The sequence below is a fragment of the Magallana gigas genome, chromosome 1 (assembly GCF_963853765.1).
Source record: "Magallana gigas chromosome 1, xbMagGiga1.1, whole genome shotgun sequence".
NCBI lineage: Eukaryota > Metazoa > Mollusca > Bivalvia > Ostreida > Ostreidae > Magallana > Magallana gigas.
Window position 1 is genome coordinate 21492905 of NC_088853.1, and position 17197 is coordinate 21510101.

Consider the following 17197-nt stretch of genomic DNA (forward strand, 5'->3'; position numbering starts at 1 on the left):
GTGAAACAGGTTAGGAGCATAGTGAACCAACTTTAGAGACGTTTATACTGTGATGAACTCCTGGGTAGTCTCATTTTGTGAACTGAATTCTTACTCAAGTTATGTGTTCTTATTATAAGCATAATTTTATATTGAAAAATTATCCAATTTGATTATGTTTAATAGGTATGTTCTAATGTGATGAGTGACTCAAAGAGGAATTTATATCTCACTAGAATCTTTTTTATTTTACTTATTGAAGTATTTTGCTAATGTTTCATTAGGTGACCTTTAATATCTTCTTTGAAAACAATACTCTGTTATTCATGCACTTGGATGAAAACCCTTTTTACTTTTCTTGCACCACAAGTATCAAGACCTGCGCACAAAAATATAAAGTTCAACTAAATACAAAGATTTTATGGAAGGGCTTTGATTTGTGCTGAAGTTTTGCCAGTATACATGTAGTTAAGCACTACCCTTACCAGAGCCTGGTTATAGTACTTTCTACTAGTGTACATACAGTAATATCACATTTACAGAGCCTGTGACATATATTTATGTTGGTACTCTTTTAATTCATACATTCCTTATTTCCACTTATTGCATTTTATTTTAAATACATTCCAATTTTCCAGAAGCTGGCGCATATTATGGATTCCATTTTGTTCTTAATTATTTTTGTTTAATAAATATTTTTGTTGAATTGCAGACCACTCTCCATGCATTTAATGTACGGTTTGGTGTGTTTGTGTATACAGTCGTTTCATGCATATCTTTTACAATTTTATGCTATGCTATGGTATGCGATTTTAATGATATGCTATGAGATTTGTATGGTATGCTATGAGATTTGAATGCTATGCTATGAGAAATTGAAATGAAGGGCTTAATGATATGGTATGCTATGCTATGGTATGGTATGCTATGAGATTTGAACAAAAACGCCTCCATACACAGAAGAGTTCCACACATTTCGAAGTGAAAAATTAAGAAGCCAAAGTATACCAGAAATATATCATGTGAACATTTATTTTTTTTAATAAAAACATTTAAAACCGAGTTAAAATAATGTTGTATGCTATGCTATGGTATGCTATGACGAATGCGATTCTATGAGATTGTATGCTATGGTATGAGATTCCAATGCTATGGTATGAGATTCCAATGCTATGCTATGAGATTTCAATGCTATGCTATGCTATGGTGTATGTTGTAAAAGATATGCTTGAACTGACTGTATGCGTGTGGTTGTGTGTGTGGAGTGTGTATGTGTGCAGTTAAGTGTGTGGAGTGTGTACATGTGTGTATATGTGTGTGGAGTGTGTACATATTCTCCACTTTAGTTTCAAAGATTATGTCATGCAAGTTCAATGAAAAAGTTATTTTGGAAGATTGTCTTTCCATCTTTACATGTAGGAATCAAGAGATGAATTATAGTGAACAAAGGAAGAGTTAAAGGTATACACACATATACAGCGTATAAACAACAATCTTTGGATCAAAGTGCTTTAGCCTTATATAAAATGTATTTGTTTGAATTTATTGTATAATGAATTTATAGAAGAGGGTCAATGTGTGTGGTTTAGTTTTTCGTCATATCATATTCATGGTTTTATTGTCGATAAAAATATTGAGAATGGTAGTACATGTAACTTACATAATTGATTTTATGTTTATGGTGTACATGCTATTTTATAAAAAAAAAAATAGTATAAAACATATATAAGTATGTATAGGAAGTTATTTAAGATACATTTTATTTATATAGCATGCATTGAAATGATGTTCCTTAGTTGGAATTGCCATATTCATATTTTGATAGTGAACAAACGACTTAAAGGCTCTGTGAATACTATTTAATTTACATTTTGACAATAACTTGGCTATGTTATGTGACTACGTAAAAAGGAGGGATGTATATCTCGTAAAATTGTTAACTATACATTTTATTTAATTGACTCGTGGAAATGATTTTGTTTAGTTATGTTAAGTTGACTGTTAACTAAATTGTAATAAAAAAGAATAAAATGGGTTCTTTCTTTTTTTTCTTTAAAGAGAGCTGGATGGCCATGATCGTGGTCATTTAGGACAAAATAAATCTCCTTATGCTAAAGAGCTCTTTAAAATTTTAGATGAAAAATTGATGGTTTTTTCTTTACTGAATATAGATTTAATGTAGATCTTGTGACTAATTTTGATGACCACTCAGTCTATTTAAACACAATTTGAACTCCTTTTAAAAACAGACTAATGACTTGCAATTTTGTTTCAATTGCATAATCATCATTACAAGTCCATTTTATTTAACATTTACTATCAAAATTATTACAAGCATTTCTTGTTGTTCATTACATTTTATGATCAGAAGATGTTTCTATAATTTTACAAGCAGAAGTACCCCCTTTTCGTCAACCAGCAATTTTATAAATAAAATTTTGCATAGATTTATTTTTTATAATTAGTTGTTTTACATTGTTAAAGCACCATAATTTTCAAAAGAACTCTTTCTGCATGTTTTATGTATGTTTCAAATGAAACGTTTTTGTTATCCTTGGCAAGCTGTCTTTTAGCTTCGTGACTCCAACAACAGTTTGACGCCGTTTTCTGGCTTCAGAAGGTTTGCTTTGGAAAGCTTCAAAGGAATCTGGAAAATAAAAGTATATGTAATGTAATGTAATATAAAACGTTATGCATTTTTGTAACTTGGGCGTTGATTGCATTCCACACAATGTAAACAGACTTAACGTTTGTTAAGTTATAAATGAGTTGTAACAGAGCTTGAAATTCTTCGCTATATAAACAAAGCGTCTGTTTACATTTTGAACGTTGAAGAACAAATTTCAGTTTTAAACCTAAAACAAATGTTTTAAACATAAGGAACTGCTTATCTATGCTTAAAATAAATAAAAAAGATAGACAAATAAGCTGGAAGAAGATTTTTACTGGTATATTGAACCTATATAAACAAAAAACAGGACACGAGCCTTGTTTACCTTGGCACAGACAATTAGATTTCGGTTGCCTATTAAAAATGCCTTTCTTCTGAAGCATTGTAAATATTAAAATCGGAAATATAATTTTTAACAAAAATTGTGACCATGCCCCTTTAAAAGACTATAAACATTCACATACGAAACAATTGAACATACAAATCTAGAAAAAAAAACCAAACCTATAAATCCGGTGCATTTATCGAACAAATCTAAGTTTTATCAACATTTAGAGCACCACTGACTTTTTCATCCAATCAGCAGTCGCTTGATATCCTATGAAGTGATGTTTTTAATCAATAAGAATTTCTTTAAGTTCCAGCAAAGTCACATTTTGATTGACAGCTAAGTGAGCCGTAGATAAAAAAAGAGATGCTATCTAATTGACACCAACATTTTGATCAGGCAATGAAAAAGTGGGTCATGTTCTATTTTTTTTACATCATATTAAGTAAAATTTACGCTTCGCTCCCTCTTAATAGCGTAAATTTTACGAAATATGAACTATTACATAAACGTACGAAAGCCGAGAAGGTAAGACTCATGATAAGGTGTTTACTGAGGAAAAGGAAAAAAATTGTATTTATTAATAATTCCGTATGATGTGATAATATCTCAATGATTTGTTTATAATCATAGTACTAGTTATGACTGTATGCATACATAACAAACGATAAGTAATGCTTACATTTATTGGTGAAACCGGACTGATTATTTATATTTAGATTATTTAGATATATGTACTAATCTTCATGCGCCGATCTAGAAATGAGGGGGTCAGGGGATTTGTACCCCCTCCTCGGGAAAATTGGAGCTTATTAAATTTACATAGTAAAATTATTTAAAATTGGTCTAGGACCCCCCTACAGAAAAAATTAGCTACGCTTATGAAGTTCTCTACCATAACCGCATTCTTACACAAAGGGGGTGAATAAACCCGGGGTTTAAACTATTACTGATGGTGAAATACCCCAGGGTTCAAACGCATCAGGTGAAAATCTACCAGGGCAAACAAAATCACTTAGATCCGCGAAGCACACTGCCTTATTTCTAGTCTACTTAGATATTCTGTGTAAAATTAAATGCAAATACTTATTTAGTTAGGTAGGGAGAAGTGAACACGGCATTTATTTGTATATAAGAGCATGTACGGATGATCTTTATTTAGAACAGTTTGATGTCGCTAGGATACATATTTTCAGATCCTTGATTTGATTGGTTAATTTGGATATTGAATCTCGAATTTCGAATCTTGAATCTCGTATATCGAATCTCGTATTTTGAATCTCGAATCTCGAGTGATCCTTCTCGGCTTTCGTATAAACGCCCGCTCGCGTGTCGAGTGTTAATCCAATCATCAAGGGTCTAGCTTCTTACTCACTTCTGTCTCTTCACACGTTTTGAATCTGTAGTGTTGTAGAATGGAGACAATCGCTAACCGCATCTCGACCTGAGCAGGGGGCATGCCTATACAGCTACGGGGACCATGTCCAAAGGGTAAATAAGCGTATGGGTGCCGCTTAGCCTTGTTTTCCGTAGTAAATCTTTTAATTAAATCATAATTGACTGACCGTAGACATGTTTATTGATCAATAAAGTACATGCATATAATAAATACTCATTACGGATAAAATATATTTTAACAAGTTAAAGATATACAACATGACAAATTTTAATTTTTGATGATCTTAATTTTTAAAAAGGACAATATACACAGAAAACTACACATGTAATTAAACAAATACATTATAAGATTGATGTGTGTTTTTGATAATCAGTTTAGGAATTCAAAATTGACTGATTTTGAAGTGTATATCTGTTTGACAATCCATTTTACATAATTAAATAATTTTTTTTTATTTTAAAGAACTCAAAAAAGTATTTGAGTTATGACAAATATATTACTTTATCATAGAAATGACATGTAGCGAGATTTATATATTATTTGTTAGTACTTTTTAGCATAATTTCACCACGTAGTGTGATATTCTTTTATCATATCCGAAACACCATTTCTGATTTAACTAGAGCAGAGCTCGTGGCAAAGCCACGAGTAGGTCTTCCGTTGTTGCTGCGAGATGAAAATTTATGTGATTTGGTGTCAAACGATTATAATGACTAATGACTAAAATTTCACTTCTGCTTTTGTTATAAAAACGTGCTGCGATTGAAAGCCTGTATAAAGACAGGAAGAAAATGTTTTAGGAAAACTATTTGTCGAACACAGTTTGTGTAATTGTTTTGAAAACTCTTTAAGGCCCTGTCACACAAAGTTGCGTTCCCAGGGCGTGTCCACGGCGTTGTAAAATTCATGGAATCGCCGTAGGATCGCAAGGAAAATTCAGAAAGGCGTTCTTACAGAGCTCCCAACTACGTTTCCACAGAGTTCTACTTGGCAATTGACTGCCCTCTCGCTGGGTATCCGCCGAGCGCTCATGACGTGCGAGGAGTTTTTACCGCGCATCCACAGCGTGCTCTGCGCGCTGACTGCGTGCACATGCGCTGTTGGAGACTTTACGGCGCTGTCATGGCGACCTTTCTCCACTTCTACGGTGTGTTTATCGGAACGCAGAGCCACGGCGCGTACTTTGTGCATGTTCAAAGTGTGCGCCGTCGCATGGCGTTCTAAAATGTTCTAGGCTAGGATATCCCACCGCGGCAAACGAAGATGCTGTTGAGTTGTTACGGCGCTGTAGAAGACTCTAGTTCGTTTACCATGGCGTTTTACATTATTCAATTACGCAGCGGGATCGCTGTGAGGATGCAGCTCTAGTGTGACAGGGGTTTAAACAATGAAAAGTTTAATGGCGAGTTAAATTTTTCAGGGTAGCATGGATTGTTATATATTACATATACTCATGATTCATGTAAGGAAATGAACGTAAAAACGTGCATAAAGAACACGTAACTTCTGTAAATAAATCTTTCTAATTTTTTGAAGACTATGTGCAAGTTTGAATTTGTTTCGTGCTGTCAAAATTTGGTAAATAGCCAAAATTGATGGCATCTATGAAAATTTATTCAGGGCTGATATTATTTGATAATACGAGTAGACTTGAACATTTAAAATAATAATCAGCTATCAAAGATCATCCGGAGAATTTATGCATAAGTGAGCGTCTACATTTTACTCCTGATATACAGACACCGCTATGTAACGTAAAATTTAATAACATTATTTACAGAAATGAATATTACTTCTCTCTACGATGCAATAATATTTAAAATCCCTATTTAAGTTAGTTTTTTCTCCTTTATCGGATCAACAGTTATTCTCTCGGAGAAAGTTTACGTATGTATTTTTTTAAAAAAAGGGAGAAACTTCAATAAAAAATAAGCGAAAAATAATGGTGTTAGGTTTTTATTTTCAGTTAATTTAATTAAATGTGACAAAGGCGCATATTCGGTCGGATTTTTGGTAACATGTACATGAAGTAAATATGATGCAAGTTCCATGTTTGTTTTTTGTGGCGTTTTTTCTTGTTTTTTTTTTTTTTTTTTTTTGCTTTTCTCTTCTTTATCATAAAGATATATCAAAAAACTACGTACATGTCACAAGCAATATTTGCCTTCTCTATTTATCTTGTATTTTAATAGATTGGGTAATCACTGTTGACCTAAAATTAGTATTCCACTGGCTGTAGCTAACCTTGTAAGTAAATTAAGTTGCATGACATCCTCATACCACACAACTTCAATAAAACTTTCTTTTTTTCTATCAATTTTCATATAATTAGCAATAAAGGAAATCCCCAAGAACACATGTCCATCTCACTGAAGTGTAACTTTGAGAAGCGCATATATTTTTTGGAGGCAGATATGTCGCTATATTATAGTCTGTAAGTCAAGTAAACTAATCTGTCCTAACTTGCAATACTTTGATGATTTCTATGGCGACCACCTGCATAGCATAATGCAGTCGTATTTCATAACATCTTATCCCAAGAAAAAAAATACATTTGACTTAAAACTTTTAATTATAATATATATTATTCTGTTCATAACTATATATAATAAAAGTTTAGAGTGTTCGACATGTTAATTTATTAAAGCCACGTTCTCAGATTACGATCCCGCACCTTTAATGTGAAAATTCTTGTTGTTTGATAATTGACCACTTTGAAGAAAGCACCCTTCGAACTGTTGATTAATTACATAACAATTGATGATCTGCAGCCATAAATAAGCTGGGGCTATATATGTTCTGAGCTGTTTGCGCTGTTCAAAGTGACACAAGATTTTCGGTAGCACGTGGCGATTGAATATACGCAATAAAGAAAGTTAAATTTTTCAAAGACTGACCGAATAAAAAACGGGTGGGAAAGAGAAACACGCGCAGGAGAAAATGTTACACATAAGAAGAAGTCACTATCAAATGATTTTCGACGGATCTGGAATTTAAAAAAAAAAAAGCACTTGGCAGCGGAGCGGTGGGAGGGCAACACAGAAATAAGTTCGTTTTCACAATGAAACTAACGACCATGTAGAAACACTACAGAAGTTATTAATATGTGACCGATAGAATCTAAACAAAACTTGTTTCAAAACTAATGTGAATATTCTTAAAAATTATCACCGAATGCCTTAATTCAGGGCATTCTTTTATCGTGTCAGCACCTACCGCAAACATGGCACTTTGATCATAATTTGATTTGATTTGATTTGTTAAATTACCTTGTACGCTGTCGTATAAATCAATGCTAAATCAACTGAACGAGTAAAATAAAATTATCTGTTCATCTGAAACCAATATAATAGTTTAAAACATAATAAAAAATAGTTGCGTTCGTGCAAAATACCAAACATGCACGGGTGATAAGGTACATGTAGAGGTAACTTGCGCGGGATCTCCTCGGCCATGTGCGAGGGATGATCATTATTTAAAGGTTTTAATATTTGTGTTGTTGTTTTTTTTTGGTTGTTGATTGAAAACATTATTTGTACAGTTTTTAAAACATTTAAGACTTACAAACCAACCATTCAAATATGTCTCATGAGTATTTCCGATTTGGAGTAATATCGCTTTTATTAATTTTCAGAACGACTTTTTAACTTACTCTCCAATGTTTAATTTAACAAAATACAAAATGAACAAACTTTTATAACATAAAATTAAAACAGTGTACAGTGTATTAACGGCTATATAAACTCAAACACGTTCATATTCGTGTAAGTGTGCGGGTGCGAATCTTGTGTATTAGATAACCGTTCACCGCTAGGTAGTGCAGCCGTGGATGATTTCCTCGGCTGCGGGCGAAGGATAGATTACATAAAGGTTTAACGCATACACACGCACAGCTCAGAACCTAGGAAGATTTGAAAAGTTTGCAATTTAATGACTAAATTCTATCAAATAGAAATTATTTTTTTTTACTTAAAACCCACAATTGATATATATGTCTGATATTGCATTAGATTGAGAATGGCATTGCTTTTATTAATTAACTGAATGATTTCTTAATTGACACCCTATCGTTTAATCCAATTGAAGAATAAACCTTTATGTGTAATCAAAACTGAAATAATTCTTCAGTTCGCAGCTAAATCATATATTGGAGACGCAACTCTCATGTATTAGATAACCGCTGACCGCTAGGTAGTCCAGCCGCGACCATGGTGACCGATTTTCTCGGCGGTGGGCGAGGGATAGCTTACGTAATAATACACATCTCTGATTCAAGGTGGATTTTAAATGCATGCAGTATGAGAACTAAAATGTAATGCATAGCATTTTTTTCAATAAGTATTTTATGTTTTACTAGAATGGAAAAAGAATGTTTTGTTTTTCAATTCTCGTCTTTAAGGATTGTGCACTATAAGAACTAAACAACAATGACTTTAACTTCTCTAAAAAAAAAAAAGCATGTGCTCTAATTTTTTTCTCATGAATTAAAGCCTCCTGTATAAACCATCATACTGTCTGTGGTAACTTTTTGCCAGTTTTACGCGCAAAGACTTTCGTTAACTTGCCAAATGAAAGCAGGTACATGTTAACATGTAAAGCTTTTTACACTCATATTACACAAATCACTTACAAAATAAAATTGTAACGACCTTTATGAGATCCCAACAAACAACTTTTCCAGCGACAGCAATATCGAAATCCTAACCGTTTTTGAGTTATTAAGCAAAATCTTTTGAGGGCTGCTGGCCCTTAATTAAAGGGGCCAGCCCTTTTTTATTGGTGTCAAATGAAAGCCCTTAATATGATGCACAACTTTTGTTCTATATGTATTTAGGAAATATTTCAAACTAAAAAGTTACGAAGCTAAAACATGAGAAAAATTTTGCTATTTTTAAAACATAATTTTCGATTGATTAATTCGAGTAGAATAATTGGAAGAAACTAAAATCCAAAAATCAGAGGACAATATTCAAAGTGTCAATAATAAAGATTTTTAACTATAAATTATTTGCTACGGACCATTTCGGAGCCTTTGTCTGGAAACTAACGCCCCTAAAATTTTAGAAAAAGGGGAATAACTCAAAACCGGAAGTTGCGATTTCAATTTTATTTGTGCTCTAGAAACCTTATTCAATTTACAATATACCGTGAAAATTTGAATGAAATCAGATGACAAACAAAAAAGTTATTGAGGATTTAAAAACGTCTAGAAGAAGAAAAATAATAATGAAGAAGAACCATCAGAATCAGTACAAGGTCTTCCGTTGGAGACGGAAGACCTTAATTAATATTTTGATACGAAATAAAAATATTTAACATGTTCAACATAGGTAACAAATTATTGATTTCATGTGTATATTGTATATCATTGTACATGTACTAAGGGGTGCTAATCCAAATTTGTGAACCACATGTAGGTTTTCTGTCATTTAGCTAGAACATATGCCGTATGAAATGGTACCTTTCAGGATCAAATCTGGTCGGATTTGCCCAGAACCGTGGGTCCCTGTTGATACTGTAGATTGGAAACGAAATGTCCGTACCTTTGGGAACTGTGTATCCTTCAATCACTATATCCCTCTTTGCAAGTTTATGAGTCCTGCAAATGTAAGTATAGTTTATGCAGTTTTTGTGCTGTTAGAATGTTAAGAATAATATAGTTAATGTAAATATTATAAATATAGGTGATTGAAATTGATCTGTTATATGTAGCTTCAGATCTGTAGCTCACTAAATGGATGAAAAATGGATGAACAAGTAGATCTACAGTGCCTTCCATTGCAAAATGTATATGTTTTATTGCACATCAAAAAAATATGGTTCTAAATTTACGTTAGTTTTAAAATATATATTTCGAACAGACAAAAACTGATATGTCTTTTGGCACGTGAGTTTAAATTTACCTGCATGCTGACGGATAAAGCCTCAGAGTCTCACAGAAAACTCTCTCTAGGTACTCCAGTTTCTGGACATTGTCGTAGTTAGGCGGCTCCTATCAATGTATGTTAGCCAGATCGTATGAAAGTGAATAGCGATCGTTTTGCATGTGTTTCGCACGGGTGACATAACAAACAGTCAGTTCTAATTTTCGTATTGTAAAAAAGTATCCATATTTGTAAAATAAATTTTGTGCTCATATTTGTTTAAGAAATGAAATCATAGATTGCAATAATTTATTGCATGATAATCAATACCATAGTGCGAGATCCGCAAAAATAACAGACCTTGCCCAGAATGGCGTCTATTTCTTCGATGAGTTTTTCTTGACAGTCGGGGTGAGTGGCCAGATTGTAAGCAGTAAAGGCCAAGGCATTGGACGTGGTGTCGTATCCCACCAACCGAAAAAGAATAGAATTACCCACAATCTCATCCATAGTAAGGCCTACAAATCAATAAAATCTTGGAAACCATGTGTAAAGTGAAATTCACTTACATTCTAATCTTCACTTTAATGACGCTCTACGATGAGCAATTTCATCATTATATCTGCCTTAAACTTTTAAATATGATATGTTGGGCTATGAACTATTATTAAAACTTCAAAAAATCTATGTATATAGTTCGCTTTAAAATTGAACATTTCCTTTTATTTTTGCATAGGGTTCTTTGCTTAAAGGAAGTAAACATGGCCTAAAATGGCAACGGCCATCCAGTCCTCCTAATTCCCTTTTGTACATACATATTCGACCACAGATTTATTATTATCACGTATTCATTCAATTGCTATTAGAAAGTATTTAAACTTACTTCTCGTTTACCATTGGTTTTCATCTCCTTCGTAGCTATGAATGTTTTCGGACTCATCGACGCCCGTGTCATGATGTGCATTTAACATCAACTGAAGCAGGTCCACGGGTTTCTTGTAACAAAAATTCCAGATCAAAATCAACACAATCGTAGCAGTTTTACCTAAACTACCATTACAGTTAAAAAACGGCAGTGCAATCACCCTTATATCCAATTGTATCTTTAAACTGCGAACCAGAAGAATTTGCCAAACCATAAAATCAGATAAAGCCAGTGATTTTCCCCAGTCTCCTTGATGCTAATCGAACAAGAGCCATTGCCCCCCCCCCCCCCCAACCCCCCATCCCACACACACACACACCCGGGCGTTACATTAACCCATCGCAGTTTAACCCCAAATCGAACTATATGGACCGAGACTATGTAGATAAAGTAATTGTCTGTGGACGCGTAAGACACACAAAACAACATCAATTGACCACATCAGCGTTTGAACTAGTTGCCTTTATCTTAGTGACCTATGACCGATGATCCATGTGCTTTGCAATTTCTTACAATCTCTATTTAGCATATTTTTGTAAACAAATATTAGAGTTACACGTACTGAAATCATTTTTAAGGAAATGAAATCTGAATTTGAATCACTTTGCACTTCCTATAGCAAATATTGTGGTTTGAGAAAAAAAAATCACGTCATCTTGTGGGGTTCTCTATTTTATAAAGAAGTTGTACTTGAAAATTTATATTCGTTCTCTCACCGTGCTGTCTTCCATCCTTTGATCGACAGGTCGCTTGACAGCACGCCGGAAGAATGACAGAATATCCAGTCGTTTGAAAGGTGACATTCCAAGCCAGTATAAAAAGGTATCAATTTTTGGAAATATCACTAAAGCATAATGAAGAGAAAAAAATTGTGTCACGAACAAATAGAAAAAGATGTCTCAGAAATTCTGAAAACAAAATGAAAAATATATTTCCATTTCTTTTTATGTCATGTAGGGTCTTCCGTGTATCCGCATTAAAAGAAATATAAAAGATGAGATCATAAAATCAATGCATGTACATTATTAACTTGTCATAAGATATTTACATCGGTTTTTGAGCACTATATGAGAATTTGAGAGGTCATATTATTTAAAAAAATAAGAATGTTTTAACTTACGAATGAGTATCAAAATCGGAGTAAAGGAAATAAGAATTTCTTAGTATATTTGACAAAATCATTGTCAGGATTTTTTTGAGAGTCGATATCCATTCCAAAACCAGTTGAGGCGATGACATCTAATGTATAAGCGCCAAAAAACATTTTGACAATTACAATTATTAAATGAAAAGGAGATTCTTTTTTTTCAAAAAAAGTAAGGACATTTTAAAAGAGTATAACCTATGTGAAATAAAAAGGGTATTATATTTTAATTGTCGGCACAGAACAAAAATGATTTAATAAGCCAGTTGTCATTTTACAATTTTTTTTCTTTTATATGGTTAGTCTCTTGACATCTAAAACAAACAAGAAATGTTGATAGATTTCGTGTGAAGGTATAATCATTCTGTTGGTCATAAATTCAATATTGTTTTAAGTGGACAAAGGGTGAAAACAAATGCGACGCATCGTACTTATAAATGAATGGATTCACCATATAGAGCTAGACACTTCCCACAAAAATGGGTATCTAAATTTGTACATAGTACACTAGAATACAAGTCTATACCATTTAGTAATATTTCTATTATTATTCAGCCACCATTCATTCAAATTTGTACAGTGCCACAAGAGTGTGTAATGATACTAGGTAATTTATTCATAACGTACTCTTTGAAGTCTATTGGTTTTCCTGTTTTGGCCCTTTCCGTCAAGTTATCTAACAGTTGTTCATATTTGGCTTTAAACAACGGCTCCATCTGAAATGCATGCATCTCTTATGTGTTTTTTTCTGTACAGTACAATGTCAAAGTAGTTTAGAAATGGAATTTTTAGTTTACTGCAAATATACGGAACAGGTTTTGACATCAAATCATATGAATAAAAATATTTCATTGATATTCCACTGTTTTCTATTGTATACTAACCCTTTACTGCATACATGTATACTGTATATTGAGTCAACCCTCACACAGTTTTATCAAAGGAGATATATTTTAATACATTTAAATTTGTCTCGTTTTAAATTCGACAGTTTTTTTAAAAAAAAGGGAGGGGGATAAAACGGGATCTAGTATTTTCACATATAAAGTATAAGTTGCACAATCACTGCAGTTAACGACTGGTTGATCAATCATTACATATAAAAGCAGTAATAATGAAAAAGGTACCATTCTCATTTTGCCGGAAGAGAATGTCGGTAGAAGAGTGTTTCTAAGGAACCGCCATTGGTCATCGTCGGCATTTAGGAGTGAATATTTCATTTCATTTCTCGGTAAGAATGTCTTCTACAAATACATAAGAATTTTGAACACAATATATGTACTGTAAATACAATTCAACAGATTGTGTCCCACATTTTATTTTAGTTAACATTGGTGTAAACATGCCAACATGCATTTGTTTGTTGTATAAATCTTCACAGATATTACTCATTCTGTTCATTCAATATACTCATCCTTAAAAAAAAAAGAGAGAGAGAGAGAGAGAGAGAGAGAGAGAGAGAGAGAGACTTACAGGTCGGTTTGGTGTTCTTGAGAACTCTTTCACCATGATGGCTTTGATTGTGTCAGGGTTGGAGACTAGCAACAGGGGGCGGTGTCCCATATATACTCTGTAAAACATCATAAGCAATACAATTGACGATGCAAATGAACATGCCGAAAGCCATTAAGACTTAAAGAAGACACAATCGAAAACACCGAAAGCAAAAAAAGACCTTAAACAAATCCCAGCTATCCCAACAGAAAGAAAGAGGAGAAAACTAGTACATTTTTAACAGCTCAAATTTAAATATAAATGTTGTGTCATAAGTGCCAATCAAATGCTTCAGATTTAATCAGCTCTTTACGAATACTAAGGGCAATGGCATCTAGATTTTAAACTTGAAGATCTGAAATGGGCCATACAATGTTTAATGTAATTAACATGTAGTAATTACTTGCCCCACTATATCACCATACGTCCTTGCAAGTTCTTGGTCTGTAAGATCAACGCCCTGCAAGATACGTATGTACGTGTATAAAGAAATCGGCTTTATTCAAAAATAAATCATTATATGTTTATCTGTTCATTTGATAATCATAACATATTATATATTCAAAAACTAATCGAAGAATAGTAAATTCGAAAATAAATCAAAAATAAAATTGTATAACATTTTTTTTGCCATAAACTGTAGTTTACCAAGGGGAAGATTCATTTATCTTGGCATGAAGATTGCATATTTTACTTTATGCTTATATAAAACTAGTTTTTTAAAAGTAGATTAACATTTTAAAAATGACAACGACCATAGTGTTCTCGGTAGTTTTCTTTGTAATATCTGTCTTCATTCTGTATTCTTTACTCATCATATCCTTACCGTCCTTCTGTATTTTGGTGAAATTCCTACGAATGGTGTTGGCAAGGGACCGGGAATTCCGGACTTCCGAAACAAACTGTGCTTCCATCTGGAATACCTGAAACTCAATAAAGCCTAACAGTTTTCCTTATTTGTAAAATACGACAAACATCATCTTTTTTTCTGTTCAGGTTACCTATTCAATTTTGAAATTTGAATAGTATTTTTATGAGGTAACATGGATTTGACTTTATGGCTCAAAATGAACTGCATAAAAGAGTTTTACAGCATTCTTGAGATCGAGTTCGTTTTACAGTGATTTCTTGCATAGTCAATCCCATATATTAAGGAAATGACTTCGAGTTAAATAAATAACCTTATGCTTTGTAATCATTTTCATAATTATATTTCTATGTCATAGTCTTTGATGCTGACCATTTATTATTCTATGGTGTTAAGAACAAACACATCGCTCAGATTGATTTACAAATAAAGTTGTATGAGTGGTCAAGGTCAAGTTTAAGAATGATTCATAAAAAATGAAAAAACCCACCTGTTTTTACAGTTCTTAACCATTTATTATTCTTTGGTGTTAAGAATAAACACATCGCTCAGATTGATTTACAAATAAAATTGTATCAGTGGTCAAGGTCAAGTTGAAGAATGATTCATAAAAAATGAAAAAACCCACCTGTTTTTACAGTTCTTAAACCATTTATTCTTTGGTGTTAAGAATAAACACATCGCTCAGATTGATTTACATATAAAATTGTATCAGTGGTCAAGGTCAGGTTTAAGAATGATTCATGAAAATGAAAAAAAACTCACCTGTTTTTACAGTTCTTAAAACCATCAAAAGGGCATGTTCACGGTTAGTTTTATCTTTCTTTTTTCACTTTAAATTTTAACGTCTACAATGCTGAACTAAAGCTCATGTATTTCAAATAATCACCGTCAGTTTTCAACTAATAAGTTAGACACAGACCTCTTATTTCTTTGTTATATGGACAAAGCTCGTGTTATGTTTACGTTAAGTCACGGGTGAGTATAGTTTGTAAATTCATAATGCCATTTGTCTCAGTATATAAGTATGATTCATGCACATTTTTACTGTTTACGTACATCTTAAGTAGGTCACTCTAGGCAGATAAAAATTGGGGTTGCTTGAATATAGTTCATTGACGATATTAACACAGCAATAGAAATTTAATGTGTTTAAGAAATATAGAAAATAAACTCACAGATATGCTAACATACACAGCAAGATACAAACTAATATCCAGTCGTTGAAACACAATTTGCCCAACATGTCCATTTTGTGTGAATTGAAATCCCAAGGAAAGGAAATCAAAGTATATTCGTCGTCTGCAAAAGCTAGTGTTATTCTCGACACACTGATATCAAAACAGAAAATTTAAACGAGAGAATGTATGTATATGTGTGCACAATGCACAACACTCAACTATACGTAAAGATAGCGACCATTAACTAAGCAAACTGACGACGGTGTGTTTCACTTTATGAAAACTGTTTATTTTTCAGGCATTCATTTATTTTTGATGTTTTTGACTTAAACTAGCCTGCAATACATTATCCTTTCTCATCATTTTGAAGGCAATGGTTTACAAATCCTTTCCCACTACCATTACATTAAATATAAGAAAAAAAAGAACGATGATTTAGTAAAAAAGACATTATAAATAGAAATTGTTTTCAATGATGCGCTAGCGCAAGAACATTCACAATACAACCCAGCCATGTCCAAAGGATTAATAAACTTATACCAATCGCTTACGTTTGTTTTCTGCAACACATGTTAATATTGTTTGACCTCAGAATAGCTGATTAATCATTTAGTTCAAATTTATAAATTGAAACAAAACAACAGTATTAAGTATCGTGTTGTGCAAGTGTATTGTCGAATTAGAAAACATACCTTTTGTAAATAGTTCATTGACTTGAGGCGACTACACTATATATATACAAACCCTGAAACGTGCTACTACACCTCTAAAACGAACTGTACCGTTTGGTACAAGAAACGAGCAGTACCTTTCACAAAACGAAACGTACCGTTCACAAAGCGTACCGTACCGTTAACAAAACGAACCGTACCGTTCACAAAGCGTAACGAACCGAACCGTGCAACTGGTGTAGTAGCACGTTTCAGGGTCTGTATCAAAATGTAAATGCTATGTTGGCATAACACATGCAGAACACAGCGATATTGTTATTGCATGTACTATACTGTCTTTAATACTAGATTGTGATAAGTAATTGTAAAGTTTGTCTGTTGTCGTATCTTTCAAACGAGTATTTCCAGAAATCTAAAACATCTGCTATTTAAAGCATTTGATTGGACATTTATTTAAGATACATAAATCTCATAAATGTACAATACAATGAAATAAATACACGTTAATATATTTGACTCAAAATTAGAAATGATTGTTTATATTGAATTGTTTTGCAACATTATCTCATAATTATTATCCTGTTTACACTTCAAGAACCGTCTTACTATAAAAATTCCATGATTTCGTAGTAAGGAGTTATAGAACATATTTAATCACTGTTTTAGAAACTTT

General features: G+C 32.8%; 1 protein-coding gene and 1 long non-coding RNA gene across 2 annotated transcripts in view; one reads left to right on the top strand and one right to left on the bottom strand.

The window, feature by feature from the left end:
• Positions 1-17197, top strand: part of LOC136276478 (uncharacterized) — a 175203-nt gene that overhangs the window by 99240 nt on the left and 58766 nt on the right. The window lies entirely within an intron of this gene.
• Positions 1723-16053, bottom strand: LOC117687834 (cytochrome P450 3A4). The gene is made up of 11 exons (XM_066077822.1): positions 15851-16053; positions 14631-14727; positions 14212-14264; positions 13784-13880; positions 13438-13554; positions 12915-13026; positions 10602-10759; positions 10281-10369; positions 9839-9976; positions 4354-4516; positions 1723-2626 (listed from the first exon to the last, which is right to left on the bottom strand). Exons 1-11 carry the CDS (start codon positions 15922-15924, stop codon positions 2549-2551), a joined length of 1176 nt encoding a protein of 391 aa, XP_065933894.1. The 5' UTR covers positions 15925-16053; the 3' UTR covers positions 1723-2548.